Genomic DNA, 16855 nt, shown 5'->3' on the forward strand with positions numbered 1-16855 from the left:
CGTGAGTAAAGCCTTGCTAATAAAATATAGATCGCTTTTGTTTAGTGTCAAGTGAAATCTAACACGACCTCGGGGAATTCACACACCGTACATCCTGGTTGGCTTCACACGCCACTCTGGGCAGTCACGGTAACACAATCCTCTCCTGCCAATTTGGTGCGACGCGACTCAACGAGCGATACCTGAAGCCGTATCATGTGACATACTGCAGCCTTGCCATCACCTTTCCAACCACTCAGGGCCCCTGTCTTGAGCAACATCAACCAACATCATATCTGAACCTTCTTGACAAGTACTGGAACAAGATTTGCCAACATGTCGTTAACCATCGCAAGGTTGCAAGAGGAGCGGTAAGCAGTCCTAGTCATGACTCTTGGTCTCCAAGACTTGCCACTCACAACTCTTCCAAAGCAAGCAGTGGCGACGAGATCATCCCTTCGGATTCGTAGCAAGACCAGCGAAGGATGCCAAAGGCGGGCTGGATCTCAAGAAGTGGGACTGCGCTGTGCCTGGCAAAGAAAAGACTATGTGGGAAGGAGGGCTTTTCAAGCTTGAAGTCACATTTCCAGATGGTATGCTTCCTGGTGAATATCGACGCATTGCGCGTGCAGGCTAACCCGCAGACAGAGTATCCAACGAAGCCTCCAAAATGTATAGCTCGCACGAAATCCACAAGTGATAGAGTAAGACTGACCAAAAGCAGGCAAGTTTGTGCCGCCACTTTTCCATCCAAATGTATACCCATCCGGCACCGTCTGTCTCAGCATCCTAAACGAAGAGGAGGGCTGGAAGCCCGCAATTACTATCAAGGAGATTCTATTGGGTATACAGTTTCTTCTCGACGAAGTCAACCCCGACTCTCCAGCGCAGGCGGATGCTTATAATCTTTACAAGAAAGATCGCGTAGCGTATGAGAGGAAGGTGAGGATGGTGGTGAAGGAGAATCCAGCATCGTGATGATTCATCACATGCGCATTACAAGCCATTTACATGAACATTTGGCAAGTAATTTGGCCTTCGGTAGAGCATGCTTTTGGAGTCATCGGGATTTCGGCAGGACAACGCTGCTCGGCTTTGACGAACGGGACTGAATTTAGCGTGGCGCAACTATTGGTGAGGTGTCTGATCACCAGGAGGCGTGACTTGGGAAGCCGAAATTTGTACGATTGTTGTCTCCGTCTGCATCAGGTCAGATATCGCTTCAGCTTCGAGTAGTCATATCGGACACGATGCAGCGGCTTCGTTATTCGAAAGATATTGTGACGCGGATGGAAACGTTACTATCAGAACGAATAACACGAGTACAGGACATGAACACACGTGCCGAACATGTTGCAATGCCTGCGTGTGAGAGCGCACGGACCCCATCTGCGGCCATGACGAGACCATTATTTTATTCTTGTATGATGCGGAAGTGCACGACGAGTGATGATCTGTATCTCATCGGCAACCGCGCAATCGCCATCCAACAGAACAGACCCCGATCAGGGAATCTCGTGTTGAATATGCAATGGCTTCGATGATGGTCCCGAGGACCATCTTATCCGCCTTTGCGCGGCCCGCGGCAAAAAGTTCATGGGCCTGTCGGCAATGCCTGCGCGTTGAGCAATATGGCCGACCGACCTTCTCCACCAGCGCCCGACGCCTCGAGAGCGCAGCAAACCGACCAAGCTTTCCATCACCAGCTACTCCGAAAAAGCGCCAGGGAGTGAAAGCGCTTGCGGCATTGGTCCTCGTCACGGGCGTTGGCGCGCTGGTCTTCAGGGATGAAGTCCGGCATGTAGTCATTGGCGCAGAACGATGCGGAAGAGTAGCCATCACTGTGGGCTTGAACATTCGCGAGTATGATGATCACTAGGGCTTGGAATTCCACGCGACATTCTGCTAACCGCACTCGCAGCTATACCAAAACACTTAAAGGAGAGGATTGGGATGACGAGGAGTTCCAGAGGCAGATGGCGGCCTGCCACAAACGCTGTGCTGAGCGTGCTCTGCGAACAATGGAGAAGAATGGTAGCATTTTCATCAAACTTGGACAGCACTTGTCGTCTCTCCACTACCTTCTCCCAGAAGAATGGTGCACCACATTCATCCCCCTCCAGGACAGAGCACCAGTGTCTAGTTACAAGAGCGTGGAGCAGATGGTTCATGAGGATACGGGCAAGAGCATTGACGAGCTGTTCACTGAGTTCGACCCAAAGCCCATCGGCGCCGCAAGTTTGGCCCAAGTACACGTTGCACGATTGCGGGATACTGGAGAGCAGGTTGCCGTGAAGGTGCAACATCCTTCGCTGGATGAGTGGGCGCGGCTGGACATGTGGTTGACATCATTCACTTTCAAAATCGTGAAGTACTACTTTCCTGAATATGACCTGTTGTGGCTAGGAGAAGAGATGGAAGCATCATTGCCCAAAGAGATGGACTTCCGAGAAGAAGCAAAGAATGCCAACCGGACGCGCGAATATTTCAAAAGGTTTCCACACACACCACTTGTCGTCCCTGAAGTCCGATGGGCTGATAGACGAATCTTGGTCATGGAATACATCCCCGGCCATCGCACCGACGACCTCGAGTTCTTGGACTCCAACGGCATCTCACGAGATGAAGTTTCTGCTTCCCTTGCACGCATTTTCAACGAGATGATTTTTGGCGATGAGGCAGCTTTACATTGTGACCCGCACGGAGGAAACATCGCCGTACGACTCAATCCCAACAAGCGTCAACCTCGCAACTTCGACATTGTTCTTTATGACCACGGCCTCTACCGTGATATCCCGAGGCAGCTGCGCCGCGCATATGCACACATGTGGCTGGCTGTGCTCGATACCGACATTCCGCGCATGCGAAAATATGCATGGGAAATCGCAGGCATTGGTGACGAAGATTTCCCGATCTTCGCGTCAGCAGTCACCGGAAGAGACTACAACATTGTCACCACATCGCTTGTACAGGAGCGAAACGCCGACGAGAAGCGAAGCATGACTGCCGCCATTGGAGACGATCTTGTTGAGAAGCTTGTGGGGCTGCTGAGCCGGGTGCCACGCGTGATCCTTCTCATTCTCAAAACTAACGATCTCACTAGAAGTCTTGATGAAGGTCTTCAAACCAAGCAGGGCCCTGTCCGGTCATTCATGATTCTGGCTCGCCATGCGGCGCATTGTGTCTACGAAGAGACCCTGGAGAACATCAAAGGCAGCTGGTTGTGGCCGCGAAATCTGTACCATGTCACCATGGCCACATTTGCATACGCTCAGGTCGCTGTTAAGCTGACCATGTTCGAAACTTATATCAGTGCAAGAAGACGCATTGGTGTATAATCATAATAGAGTGTACGCTGAAGGCAGCAATGTAGATTTTTGTCGTTTTGCTCTCTGGCTCTTATACGATTTTTTTCCCAAGAATCACCTTATTAGATAATCTGACCAATAAATATGTATTACGTCTCAACTGCAGCCTTGAATTCATGCCATGGTCGAAACATATCTAGGTAAGCTAGATTTGACTTTCGAAACCAGACAGTGATGTAAATGTGCCTTACATGAATGACGCTCATCTGAATAAATTTCCCCGCCGATCGCGGCGGGGGCGCATGGATGGGCCCCTCCGAACGTCCTATGAATTCCGATGCGGCTCAAATGACAAAAAGTGCAGCGTCGGGGTCCAGGCCAATGTTCGGAGTTGATGATCACTCAATGCAGAGTTGAAGAGGCAAGCGGACTAGTTGAAATAGGCGATCGTTCCTCTCCAACCTGTCTCAGCTCGAGAAAGATAGTTGCTGTTGTCTCATCACAATTTCAATCACGAGTCTGTGAGACACAACTTCTTATCCTCGAGAACGTTTGAGCACCTCGAAGAATTGCCCTTGAAATTGTCCGGAGACACTACAATCATCTTGCGCGATAGCAGAGTAGAGTCAACTTCACAATGTCTACATTCGGCCAATACTTTCGCGTCACCACCTATGGCGAGTCGCACGGCAAGAGCGTGGGATGTATCGTTGATGGCGTCCCACCGGGGATGGAATTGACCGAGGACGATATCCAACCTCAAATGACACGACGACGACCCGGACAGAGTGCCCTCACCACGCCACGCGATGAGAAAGACCGAGTAGAGATCCAGTCCGGTACTGAGTTTGGCATCACATTGGGAACACCGATTGGCCTGCGAGTCATGAACCAGGACCAGCGGCCAAAGGACTACGGTAGCAGCACCATGGATCTCTACCCTCGCCCTAGTCATGCGGATTGGACATACCTTGAGAAGTACGGTGTCAAGGCTAGCAGTGGTGGAGGACGAAGCAGTGCTCGAGAGACCATTGGTCGAGTCGCCGCCTCGGCCATCGCTGAGAAGTACCTCAGACTTGCCCACGGCGTCGAGATTGTCGCATTCACAAACTCCGTCGGCAGCGAACATCTGTTTCCTCCAACTGCGACTCATCCAACACCTTCCACGAACCCAGCCTTCCTCGAACTCATCGACAAGGTCACTCGAGAACAAGTCGATACCTTCAACCCAGTTCGCTGCCCCAACACCGAGGCTTCAGCGCGTATGGAGGCCTTGATCGCCGACTTCCGTGACCGACAGGATAGCATTGGTGGTACCGTCACCTGTGTCATTCGCAATTGTCCCAGCGGCCTGGGAGAGCCCTGCTTCGACAAACTTGAAGCGACCCTTGCTCACGCCATGCTCAGCATTCCTGCCACCAAGGGCTTCGAGATTGGCTCCGGGTTCGGCGGCTGCGAGGTTCCCGGTTCTATTCACAACGACCCATTCATCAAGGCACCGGTAGTCCCGCCTTCAGCATCCGGTGCTGCTCTTCCCGTCCACTCACGCCCTCGCTTGACCACGAAGACCAACAACTCCGGCGGCATTCAGGGAGGCATTACCAACGGCGCACACATCTACTTCACTGTCGGATTTAAGCCTGCCGCGACCATTGGCCAAGCACAGGCAACTGCTACTTACGCCGAGGAAGATGGTGTCCTCGAGGCCAAGGGTCGTCACGACCCATGCGTTATCCCGCGTGCCGTGCCCATTGTCGAATCCATGGCTGCGCTGGTTATCATGGATGCAGTCCTAGCACAATCAGCAAGACAGAGTGCTCGTGCTTTGCTGCCAGTGCTGAAGGAAACAGTTCCGGTTTCAATGACTGCCAATAACCTCACAAAGCCTACCGCACAACAGAGCGAGCAGCCAGCTCAATAGATTAGAATCCCAAGTATTATGTCTAGAATATTATGGCCTTGCAGACAAATATCTTCCTTTTTGAAAAGCCTTTAGAGGACCATTTTCGTTACTGCTTCATGATTAAGCCCCTTTTCTGTCACACACGCTTGTGGTGAACCTTTTAGGTGCAGGGACTTGAATATGAAGAACACGAATGAGAGGGAAGGCTGCTGTCGTCAGTTGTGCTGCTTCTCTGAATATTGAATACTTCAATGTGTGAGCGCCAGATCGTTTCTCAACAGAGTCAATGATGACACAATACCCACGCGGAGATAATACCGGGAGCCTACTTCGCAACATTAGATACAAGGGACATGGAAGTTATAAGAGATGGATTTGATTCATATTCTAATATATTTGCAAACGCTCATCTGCCCCATGGGGTGACAAGACAAATTTGTCGTAACGCATTGCTAATCGGTGTAAATTTCTTTCACCAAGATTGTGATAGATTTGATTTGGTTGTGAGGTCCCACTCGTGAATTAGTAGTGGTTGTAGTGATCCACCGTCACGTAGGGCGTGGCCTGAGTCCACACGCTGTGACCTGCGTTCCAAGGAATGAATGGGGCGCAATTGGATGACTGGGCGTGGTCGAAGCTCGCTTGGTGGCTGAAGTTCGCTTGGTGGTTGAAGCTCACCTGCGATCGTGGCGTGAATGTCACTGGTCGCGAGCACATGGCGGGCTTAAAGGTTGGTGATGTCCGGCCACCAACAGAAGGATCTTGTCGCCAACAACGTTGTGCGAGAGGAGAGTTCACACCCTGCTTTCGGTGCTGAAGTCGATCCTGCTCAGCGTGATAACTCTCTGCGATTTGGTGGGCGTATTTCAGGAATTCGAGTGATGCTGACTGCAACACTTGTGCTTGTCCATCAATGCGGTAAGTGTTCAGGGCCCACCGCTCGATCCAGAACCCCTTTCCCAAAACGATGTATGTTGGCTTCTTTGGGCCACAGGTTGCTTGAAGGTGAAGTTCGGGGAGGCTCGAGTGAGGTTGAGATCCCTCCCTCTTGATCGAAAGGTGGCGATAGAATGCGTCGCTATTCTTGTTCGCTTTGTTGAATTTCGCCTTGATGCCTTTTCCTCCAAAAGATGTGCAGGGCGCGCAGTAGACAAGGTGGCTGCAGGACGATGATTTGAGGACCACGCAGGGGTGGTTGAAAGCGCCTGCGTTCAGGGCACGTTGTTGTTGTTCAACACAAAAGGTGTTGTCAGCCGCGATGAGATCCTGCATCGATGGGAGCCAGGCTAACTCGCCAGGGGCAGGGGCTTGTGTGAACTTTCGCTGCTCGACGTTGTGTGGCATACCGCAACAGACAGAGCAAAGAGATGTGGGTGAAAGAATGTTATCAAGTGTGGACTGAAAGTAAGGAATGGCGTGGAATAAAGCACTCAAGTTGCTGGTGGAAGCCATTGTGAAGTAAATCGAGATGTGGTAAAAGATTCCTTGGACAGTGAAGGTGCGAATTCAAACTGTTTCTCTGTATGCTTTCGCTTTACTGAGTGTTTCTTCCACTGGGGTGGAAACGCATCGCGTCTTTATGCATTTTGTTTCCAAAATATTCACAATATTTTTTGGACATCGGAGCTTTGTTTCCGAAATAATATTGTGAATATCTGGGGGAGCTTAGAAACAGAAACACGGCTTCATAGCCGATGCGCGTGATAGACCAAGATATGACCACAGATCTTCCGCGCGGCCCTCGCGTAATGTTGCGGACATGTTGCTCGCCTTAGCACGAGAACAGCTTCCAACCGTCCGCACATGGCAAGTGTAGTCGGGATAGGAGAGGTTCGAGATGACAGCGCGCGATCATTTCTTGAATCCAAAGAAGCTGAGAGGCAGTGACAGGTCGCGCCGCGTCTGTTGCAGACATTATGTTCCTTGTACTCGCTCTGTGGCACCCTGTAGATCAACACGCTCGCTTGGGTGTTTCCTGGAAGTCTTCAGCCTTGGTAGATGTGGACGGCGTGCCTCTTTGATTGTGGCTCCTGCGCGTGCGATAATGCTCTCGTTGTGCTACAAATAATCTTCGATGTTGTGCAATCCTACACATGCCTCACTTGAGGACTCTCGCGATCTTCGAAGTTTCATGCATGATAACTCTATCCACTTCAGCATTGGAAATCAAATACGCAAAGCGATCTACTCTACCTACGCCTGCTGTTTGGTGTCAGCCACGACAGAACTCCTACTCAGCCTTCCAACGGGCATGATCAATTGATCACATGCACCATTAGTGCTTTGGCTCAGAATCATGGACCACAGCTATGTGACGTGACAGTTCTACACTGTTCATCCTGCACTTTGCATGGGTTTCGACCAGGATGCGGCGTTGCTGAAGCATACGTGAGTAGTGCATGGTATTGTCGACTAGCCACCGCTTTGTCTTCCGGGGCGATAAGCTATCGCTAATTGCCATCTTGAACTGTTGGCGACGCAATACTTCAACCTGACGTTGGTTCCATTTCATGGCATCGAAGAAACGCCTGACGTCTGAACGGAAACTTCGAGTGTCAAACCGGGCCGCTGCACTTCAATGTAACGTTCGCCGGTTCAATTGGTCGGCGCTGACGCGTGGTCTTCACGCTAACCCGATGAACCAGAACTTCCTGTACAGCAGTCGCGCATCAACAAATGTTTTGCGGACCTACACAGGCAGTGGGCAGCCAACAACGTTCAGGCAGTGTCAGGTCGGGATTAAGAGACAAAATGCGACCACGGCAAGTTCATAAATCCAAAAACTATACAATGCGTACAGACATTTGCGGTATTAGCACAAAGTACGTTGAATCAGGCATCCTCCGGTCCCAAAATCATTCCATCCCAATGCGCCGTCGTATAAATTCAAAATCGACAAAAAGACGTAAGACGAAACAACGTGCATGGATCAACCACTGCACATGATGCACGATTCTGGGTTCTCGATACTGCAGGCGAGAGCTGCTTCGGCATAGATGTCCCCCTCGCGGTCCTTGCTAGACTCCTCGGCGTCTTCTTCCTGGTTTGATTCCTTTTTGATGGCGGGCTCGGGAAGAGCGTCGCCTCTGGGCACAGCAGTGGTACCGTCAGCTGCGAGCACCTCGGGTGATTCGCCCTCCTCTTGGTCGGCCTTGAATGGCGGGTTGACCACAGCAGACGCGGTTCTACCAAGCTTACGAGCTTGGCGCTCAGGCTTCGGTGGCGCTGTTGCTGCCGGAGTGACGAGATCTTCAGGGACAGTGGTTTCGGAAGCGTTCTGCACTGCAACCGACGGCTTAGGGGAGTTGACAGAGCTGTATGCTCCAGCGCTGCGCTTCTTGGCGCCCACAGCTCTGGCGACATTGGTGTCTGCAACCTTAAGCTGCTCTTGGTCCACTGTGAATTGAATAGGAGCAGAGGCGGCCATGGTGCGGAGATAGTACATGCCGGTCTTGAGTCCAAGCTTCCAACCAGTGAAGTGCATGCTCGTGATCTTACCCATTGTGGGCTCCTTCATGTGAATGTTCAAGCTCTGCGACTGATCGATGAATGCACCTCGGTCAGCTGCCATCTGCACAATGTGCTTCTGGCTGATCTCCCACACCGTCTTGTAAAGAGCCTTGAGGTCGTCAGAGATGTTTGGGATGCGCTGGATCGAGCCACCATCTGCGATGATACGATTCTTCATGTTATCTGACCAAAGACCACGCTCAACAAGGTCTCGCAGCAGCCATGGGTTGACGACTTGGAATTCGCCAGCGAGAACACGTCGTGAGTAGATGTTGCTAGTGTATGGCTCGAAGCACTCGTTGAAGCCCATGATTTGCGATGTTGAGGCTGTGGGCATTGGTGCCACGAGCAATGAGTTCCGAACACCATACTGGGCAATCTTGGCCTTGAGTGTGTCCCAGTCCCACAGGTCAGAGGGCGTGACACCCCACATGTCGTATTGAAGCTCGCCTTTCGACACGGGACAACCCTCGTATGTTTCGTATGGCCCAAGCTCTTTCGCAATCTCGCACGAAGATTCAAGGGCGGCGTGATAGATTGTCTCGAAGATTTGCTTGTTGAGCTCGCGTGCTTCGGGCGAGTCAAACGGGAGACGCAAAGCCAGGAAAGCATCAGCGAGACCATTCACGCCTAGTCCGATAGGGCGGTGACGGAAGTTGCTCTTCTTTGCCTCAGGGACAGGGTAGTGGTTGATGTTGATAATCTTGTTCAAATTGCGGGTGACAACTTTGGTGACCTCGTGCAGCTTCTTGAAGTCGAAGATCTCGGCGTCGACATCCACGTAGGAAGGCAGGGCCAATGAAGCCAAGTTGCACACGGCAACTTCATCCGGGGCGGTGTACTCGATGATTTCAGTGCACAAGTTGGAGCTCTTGATAACACCGAGGTTCTTCTGGTTGCTCTTGCGGTTGCAGGCATCCTTGTACAGCATGAATGGATTACCAGTCTCGGTCTGTGCCTCAAGAATGGCGTACCAGACCTTCTGGGCGCGCACCGTCTCGCGTCCACGTCCCTCTTTCTCGTAACGCTCATACAGCTCCTCGAACTCTTCGCCGTACACGTCAGCGAGGCCAGGGCACTCGTGAGGACACATGAGAGTCCATTCTGCGTTAGCCTCGACACGCTTCATGAAGAGGTCGGGGATCCATAATGCGTAGAAGAGGTCGCGTGCCCGCACCTCCTCCTTGCCGTGGTTCTTGCGGAGATCGAGGAACGAAATAACATCAGCGTGCCACGGCTCAAGGTAGATGGCAAAGGCGCCAGGGCGCTTGTTGCCACCCTGGTCGACGTAGCGAGCGGTGTTATTGAAAACCCGAAGCATAGGCACAAGACCATTGGACGTCCCGTTTGTGCCGGCGATGTATGCCCCAGTAGCACGAATGCGGTGAACATTGAGCCCAATACCACCGGCATTCTTGGAGATCATAGCGCACGTCTTGAGCGTATCATAGATGCCGTCAATGCTGTCATCTTTCATGTCAATGAGGAAGCAAGATGCCAATTGAGCTTGAGGGGTTCCAGCGCTGAACAGCGTTGGGGAGGCGTGTGTGAAGTATTTGTTGGACATGTAGTTGTAAGTCTCGATGGCCGCCTCGATATCTTCTCCATGGATGCCAACAGCAACACGCATTATCATGTGCTGCGGGCGCTCAGCGACCTTGCCATCGATCCGGAGCAAGTATGACCTCTCCAACGTCTTGAAACCAAAGTATTGGTATTGAAAGTCACGGTCATACACAATGGCCGAGTTTAGCTCGTCGGCGTGTTTCATGACCACGTCGTATGTGTAGTCTGAGATCATTGGTGCCGACTTTTTGGTCTTTGGGTTGATGTATTGGTAGAGATCCTGGACGACAGCCGAGAATTGCTTCTTGGTTTGTTTGTGCAAGTTCGATACGGCGATTCGTGCGGCAAGAATAGCATAGTCGGGGTGAGTGACGGTCATGTATGCCGCAGTCTCAGCAGCCTTTGAGTCGAGTCAGTGATCAACCCTTGTGTCTCGGTTGAAGAACCTACCAAGTCATCGAGTTGGATTGTTGTCACACCCTGGTACACTCCGTTGATGACCTTCATGGTGATTGCCAAGGGGTCGACATGCTCCGAGTCGAGGCCGTAACACAGCCTTGAGACTCGAGCAGTGATCTTGTCGAACTGCACACGCTCCTTGCGTCCATCTGTGCCAATGATCAGCACTCATTTAGCTGCAACAAAACCTGTCTGGATATGGAGTATCCTACCTCTCTTGAGAACGTACATCTTGGAAAGCAAGCAATGTCAAATTTTACTTGCAAACTCAAGATTCACGGGGTATAGTTGTGTTGTTGTGAGGTGAGTGATCTGGCGTCAGGGATGGTGGGAGCGTACCAGTATAAATGCCATGCCAGCCCACTAAGGATTACGGATGAGTGTTGATGTCAACGCGCTCTGTCGCGGTGGAGACGCGTAGAGTGGCACGGGCGTGACGGATGTGCCTAAATTTCGAGCCTTCCAATCCCGAGGTGGCTTGGCAGCATTGCTTAGAAATTCTGCATTTTAGTTTTTGAACTCGTCCGATGCATCTTTTCCCCGATCAACCTCAGATGAAAGATTATTCAATCATCTAACAGGCACCTCATCTTGCAGGATGAACTGCTCTAGACACACACTATGGATGGCTTGCAGTTATTATAACGCATTCCAATCGTACTTTGCACCAACTCAAAGTATGAGAATGTGAACGGCCTCCAGCACACTCACCTCATAGCGTTCATGTCGACAGAGACGCCTGTGCAAGGTCATGAGGGGCAAAATTAGCATATGGCTCTTTCGAAGACTCGGTAGCCTCGATTTTACACAGCTACGAGTTCAATTTGTAGCCTAGAAAGAAGTAAAAGATCTGCCAAGATCCATCTCACTCGTGTTGCAGTTTCTGAGCTTGGCTCTGAAGACATTGCGTCAATTTGATGAGAAACAAATAGACGAGAACGAGTTCTCGCGACTTTGAATGAATCGCACATGCATTTCAATGGCTCAGGAAGGCGGGCGGCCATTCGTAGGTAAAGCGATACTAGAACCATGGTTTAAGTGCGAATGGTCATTATGACCACCAATTTCTGGCTGCTCAAATTCAAAGCACACTCTCAGATGCCGTGGACAATGAAGGGAGAAGTAACGACCGCTAAACGAAAGGACAGTTCGCGTCTGCCCCATCAACTCGCAATACACAACGCCACCTGAGCATTGTGAAGCGGGTTCACAGAGGAGCAAAATTCACGAAGTCCAGCCTTGCCTTCTAAAGCTGTTCTCGAGAAACATCGATGTGAATGTATGAAGTGAAGAGTTCTCTTTCAGCTCGAGTAGCTGCGACGATGCGCATATGATTGGGCATAGCGCAATGCTGCGGTTTATCCTTTGAAGCAGCGTCTCTCGGACACTGTTGTCGGGATCATTCGCCTTCCAGTCCCACGCGAATCAGAAGTACAGATGATTCTGCTCGAGCGAGCCGCCGAATCGGCAAGGTTGACCAACTAAGTCGTTGCTATCGGCCTCAAAGCCACGGTGATCGTCATCGGTGCGAACTGCGTACAGTTGGGTACTCATCTGTTTTCATCCCAAGGTGACAAGCCAGAGGAGAAGTCTGCAGGCCAGGCGCAACGTATTCATAACTTTTCAAACTCATATGTATTGCTGGGGGGGGATCTGACCTGCATCGAAATGACGTTCACTGCATGGCGAATCGATGAGGGTTGTGAGGTCGCAGCAGTTGTCAAGAGCGATGTTGGCGGCGCAGCATTCACGTCGTCAGCTCAGCCTCACACCCGGCGCGTAGCTAGACCCTGCGAATACCGTTGGACCAGTAAATGATAGGCTGTATGTGACAAATCTGCGGCACAGATATCCATATTGCTTGATTCCCAAGCATAGCGATTCTTGAGAAGTTTCTTGATCGACAACACAGATCTCATTATCAATAGCGAGACGCACACGACAAAACTCCAATCTTCCTTTCGTCCTACTATCTGCACTCTCCTGTAGAGCCCTGGAAGTGATAACAGCTTTAGCCTGAGGTTGGGAAGTTTCAACGCCAAGCTTACGCTAAACCAAACATCCCAAGCGGGCCGCTGCTCATCGCTGCTCGTCGCCAACCCAGCAACAGGCGCAGCTCCCTTCTTCAAACAACACTTCCTACACGCCAACTGCTACTCACCGCAACGACATCTCAAATCGCCACTGCGCATTACCTATAATCCTTCCTTACCTGTGAGCCAGAATGGCGGAGATTCGACGCAAGCTCGTCATCGTTGGAGACGTGAGGATAGACTGTCGTGTCGGCCACGCAATAGATTGCTGATGTTCGCGCAGGGTGCTTGTGGAAAGACCTGTCTCTTGATGTAAGAGCGAGAATCGGTTGAATATGGCAACATAACAATATGCTAACATGCTCATAGTGTCTTTTCCAAGGGTACCTTCCCTGAGGTATGTGTTATCACTCGCTGCCCCTGAACTATTCGGCTGCGTCATCGCCCGTATTCGCTCGCCTGCAATCCCAAAAGCCGATGCATCAATATCGATGTCGCCGCGCCCACGCACCGATCGAGCACTTTTGTTGACACGTTCGAGCACAGGTCTATGTCCCTACCGTCTTCGAGAACTATGTCGCCGACGTCGAAGTCGACGGAAAGCATGTCGAACTAGCGCTATGGGATACCGCTGGTCAGGAAGACTACGACCGTCTCCGACCGCTCTCCTACCCCGATTCGCACGTCATTCTCATCTGTTTCGCCGTCGATTCACCCGACTCACTTGACAACGTCCAAGAGAAGGTACGCATACACTTTGGTTCAATACATACGCTTCACAAATGCTGACTCGTGACACAATCGAAAAGTGGATCTCGGAAGTTCTACACTTCTGCCAGGGTCTGCCAATCATCCTGGTTGGTTGCAAGAAGGACTTGCGATTCGATCCCAAGACTATCGAGGAGTTGCACAAGACATCGCAGAAACCGGTCACCCAGGAGCAGGTAAGACTAAATACTCTGCCAGCATCACGAAATTCGAGATTAGTCAATACTGACCAAGTCCATCCACTAGGCCGAAGATGTGCGCAAGAAGATCGGCGCGCAAAAGTATCTTGAGTGCTCTGCAAAGACCAATGAAGGCGTACGAGAGGTCTTTGAGCACGCCACGCGTGCTGCACTCCTCACACGGAAGAAGGAGAAGAAGAAGTGCCAGATCCTGTAAACTACTCGATACCATCGTCGTCCTCAAAGAAAGACTCTTTTAATCTTCTGCGAATGACCTTGTTACAAGGTACAGTGGCTGTAAGATAACCGCCCCTGCGAAGGTGCGGTGCTGTTCGCAGTAGAGGGCAGAGGATACAAACGGCTACTCAAAGTTCTCTGCCGCGCTGGGGAATGCAGCCACGCGTGAAGGGCAACGAAGAGGATGATTCAGAGACGGGCGATAAGAGTGCTGGCGCTACTGCGGTTCCGGCGCTCTCTTCATTTATGTAATGGGTGTGGTTGTAAATGGCGTTTTGAATCGGTTATCAAATTTCCCATTTCCCCGGCTGTTATGTCTTTTTCATGAGATGTCCTACCTGTGGCGTGACCTCAGTGGACCTACAGAAGTACTGTGCGTGTTTGATGTCATCTATCGGAAACCAACCAAGCCATATAGAGTGCGTGTTCCAAAGCTTTAGCCGTGAGATCACTGAACTGTGTAGGACTGGAAGGCTCAACCATACGCGCCGACGATGGTTTGCTAACGAATGCTACCAAGGAATGTATATAATGTGTGACCAGGCACCATGCCGACACGATCGTCATCGCCATGCTCCATCGTCTCACCGCAAGATAAATGCGTCACGGAACTCGGTCTGCTGGCCATGCACACGTATAGATGCGGACTGTCTGAGACGAGGAAACAGTCGAACATGGCACTGGGCGAGTGCACAGAAATAGGTCGTCCTGAAGCCAGGCCGGGAGCCAATACCATGGCATGAGTGTCTCATTACGGTAGAGTGACACGTGCTCAACGCGATATCTCACCCTTTCATCTCATCACCATTACATCCGCGCAGCGGAGTTAGCCGGACAGATTCACCGAGGACGGTCCTTCGGATCAACCTGGGCAACACGAAACAGAAAAGAGTGGCGCTGAGATTGCAACCGCACGTCAGTTCGGTAAGGGCTGCCCCGCCCAGCCCTTCTACGCCGCCTTTCGAGATGGCCATCACCAGACCAGGGCGAAGATCTCCACAAGCGACTTTTTGGGTGCCGCTTAGTCCGCGCCTTCCGAAGGCCTGAAGACTGCCCTCCATATTGACCTGAACAATTTTCGTCGAAGATCGCGACGCTCTGGGTAAATGGTCTGGACTCTCACCTTGTGTCTCTCCTAGACAGCTTCTGGAAGATAGCTGCGTGCACTTTCTCCTCCCACCATCGAAGCACGCGAGCAATCGCATACCTCTTTATCGATCGCGAGATTTCCAAGCGACCACGACATCGACCAGCATCATTATGGCCCGGTTGTCTCACTACCCTGAAGACTGCCACATGCAGACAACATGTCTCTGATGTACGCAACCTGATCCGGGGTGCATCACTTACCGTAAGTGGTAGACGAGATGCCAGAACTCGCCGTGCTCGCCACATACATGCACATTGTTGATCTCATTGCTGCTGCTGATGCGTTACGCAATGTGATTGCGCCGACGGTTCAAAGTCAATATGAGTGTTGATTCCGGGAGGACGCATGCTCATTCGTGCTTCGCAGATCCTTGTAAGGCCGATCACAACTGCATTCCGAAACAACTACGACGGGACACATTCGTATTTGGCCGTCACTTCGCGCATTCCTTCGGTCATCGTAACGAAACCTACGTTCGACGCAGAGGTCGGGTTATTCGCTGCGCTGCGCGGGCATAGGGTCGATGAAGAGGCACATCACGTACACCGATACTGTCGATCACTCCCGATAGGATTGATTTGGAGTTTCTCCAAAGCAGACCAATCTTGTCGATCATCGAAAGACCCTTCAGGCGGGCGACAAGTCATGGACACATTGTCGAAACGAGCCGGAGCCCCCGAATTCGCAGGAAACACCCATCACGTTGATGATATGGTTGACTACTGTATGATATCCTATGTTCTTGCAGGTCCGAATGTCTTCGTGCGCCCGTAACGCTGACCTGGCGAAGTCATCAAGGACTCATCGCGATCGAAATCCGTCTTCAACTCCGAGATCGAGGACCTACGAGTTACTATCGCTCCATGTCCAGTACATCTCACTCCGCTCACACGACCTCCGAACTATGGCTCGGTCCAGCATGGTGCAGTATTTCGAAGCGGATTCCCGCAGCCGGAGCACATCGAATTCCTCGAGACTTTACACATTCGCTCAATCCTGTGGGTGATTGCTCAATCCTATATCAGAGGTGACACACTGACATGTGTTCAGAACATTGGTCGACACGGAATTGAGCAAGTCATACAGTCGCTTCATATCGGAATTTGGAATAGAACACACAAGGGTACTCATCGCCGCAAACAAGGATGGCCAGGTTCGGACCACAACAGAGTCTGTGTGCACCGCCCTAGCCGCCGTGCTGAACCCAGAAAACCAGCCGCTTTACATTCATTGCAATCAAGGTCGTCACAGAACGGGATGCGTGGTGGGCTGTCTACGAAAGTTACAGCAGTGGCCTCTCGATGAAATTCTGGCGGAGTATCAAGCGTATGCATCGCCGAAGACGCGAAGTGGCGATATTGAATTCATTACCGACTTCGAACCAGAATGTTTAGTCCAATTCGCGCAAGATCATGAAGGCGAACCTTTTCGATGGTCCGGCCAGCGCATAACTGATGTCGAGGATGTTTATCGACTCGCGGAGATGGTCTTGCCTGCTCATAATTTGGCACAGCTTTACCGTCGGACAGCCCACGAGACGTTCCGCTGCGACGAGGACGACCTTGGTGAGGATAGTGAAGAATTACGACTTGGAAGTGAAGAAGAAAGCATTATCTCAGAGCCGTTGGTTTTTCGGCCTCAAGTTGGAAACAGAGAACTTGCCACCTTGGAAGAAGCTACAGCAATCGAATACGCAATGCATCGGAACTCAGCTCCGCTGGACATTAAGACTCTTGAAGGCGCTGTACCTGCTGTTGCCGTGC

At 51.4% G+C, this 16855-nt stretch overlaps 7 protein-coding genes across 7 annotated transcripts; 5 read left to right on the plus strand and 2 right to left on the minus strand.

Moving 5' to 3' along the window:
* Positions 1-71: 71 nt before the first annotated feature.
* On the plus strand, positions 72-1370 carry K489DRAFT_383104 (ubiquitin-conjugating enzyme). The gene is made up of 4 exons (XM_033605518.1): positions 72-350; positions 412-572; positions 628-651; positions 704-1370. Exons 1-4 carry the CDS (start codon positions 316-318, stop codon positions 955-957), a joined length of 474 nt encoding a protein of 157 aa, XP_033457341.1. The 5' UTR covers positions 72-315; the 3' UTR covers positions 958-1370.
* Positions 1371-1522: 152 nt separating this feature from the next.
* K489DRAFT_324492 (ubiquinone biosynthesis protein) lies at positions 1523-3317 on the plus strand (the record flags this gene model as incomplete). Its single annotated transcript, XM_033601762.1, has 2 exons — positions 1523-1842; positions 1901-3317. The coding sequence occupies 2 exons, from the start codon at positions 1523-1525 to the stop codon at positions 3315-3317; spliced, it is 1737 nt and encodes a 578-aa protein (XP_033457342.1).
* Positions 3318-3656: 339 nt separating this feature from the next.
* Positions 3657-5611, plus strand: K489DRAFT_383106 (bifunctional chorismate synthase/flavin reductase). Its single transcript, XM_033605519.1, has one exon. The coding sequence runs from the start codon at positions 3925-3927 to the stop codon at positions 5206-5208; it is 1284 nt and encodes a 427-aa protein (XP_033457343.1). The 5' UTR covers positions 3657-3924; the 3' UTR covers positions 5209-5611.
* A 101-nt stretch (positions 5612-5712) lies between these two features.
* Positions 5713-6642, minus strand: K489DRAFT_372814 (uncharacterized protein; the record flags this gene model as incomplete). The annotated part of the gene is made up of 1 exon (XM_033603368.1): positions 5713-6642. The coding sequence occupies one exon, from the start codon at positions 6640-6642 to the stop codon at positions 5713-5715; it is 930 nt and encodes a 309-aa protein (XP_033457344.1).
* Positions 6643-8119: 1477 nt separating this feature from the next.
* Positions 8120-10956, minus strand: K489DRAFT_412275 (uncharacterized protein; the record flags this gene model as incomplete). Its single annotated transcript, XM_033607913.1, has 3 exons — positions 8120-10666; positions 10717-10874; positions 10938-10956. 3 exons carry the CDS (start codon positions 10954-10956, stop codon positions 8120-8122), a joined length of 2724 nt encoding a protein of 907 aa, XP_033457345.1.
* Positions 10957-12949: 1993 nt separating this feature from the next.
* Positions 12950-13922, plus strand: K489DRAFT_324583 (belong to Rho subfamily; the record flags this gene model as incomplete). The annotated part of the gene is made up of 6 exons (XM_033601772.1): positions 12950-12988; positions 13042-13070; positions 13128-13155; positions 13305-13502; positions 13568-13702; positions 13773-13922. The coding sequence occupies 6 exons, from the start codon at positions 12950-12952 to the stop codon at positions 13920-13922; spliced, it is 579 nt and encodes a 192-aa protein (XP_033457346.1).
* Positions 13923-15938: 2016 nt separating this feature from the next.
* K489DRAFT_297715 (protein-tyrosine phosphatase) lies at positions 15939-16497 on the plus strand (the record flags this gene model as incomplete). Its single annotated transcript, XM_033600338.1, has 2 exons — positions 15939-16090; positions 16143-16497. Coding segments are annotated over 2 exons (507 nt in total), but the record flags the coding sequence as incomplete, so codon positions are not given.
* Positions 16498-16855: the final 358 nt, after the last annotated feature.

The sequence above is a fragment of the Dissoconium aciculare genome (genome assembly GCF_010015565.1).
Source record: "Dissoconium aciculare CBS 342.82 unplaced genomic scaffold K489scaffold_11, whole genome shotgun sequence".
Taxonomy (NCBI): domain Eukaryota; kingdom Fungi; phylum Ascomycota; class Dothideomycetes; order Mycosphaerellales; family Dissoconiaceae; genus Dissoconium; species Dissoconium aciculare.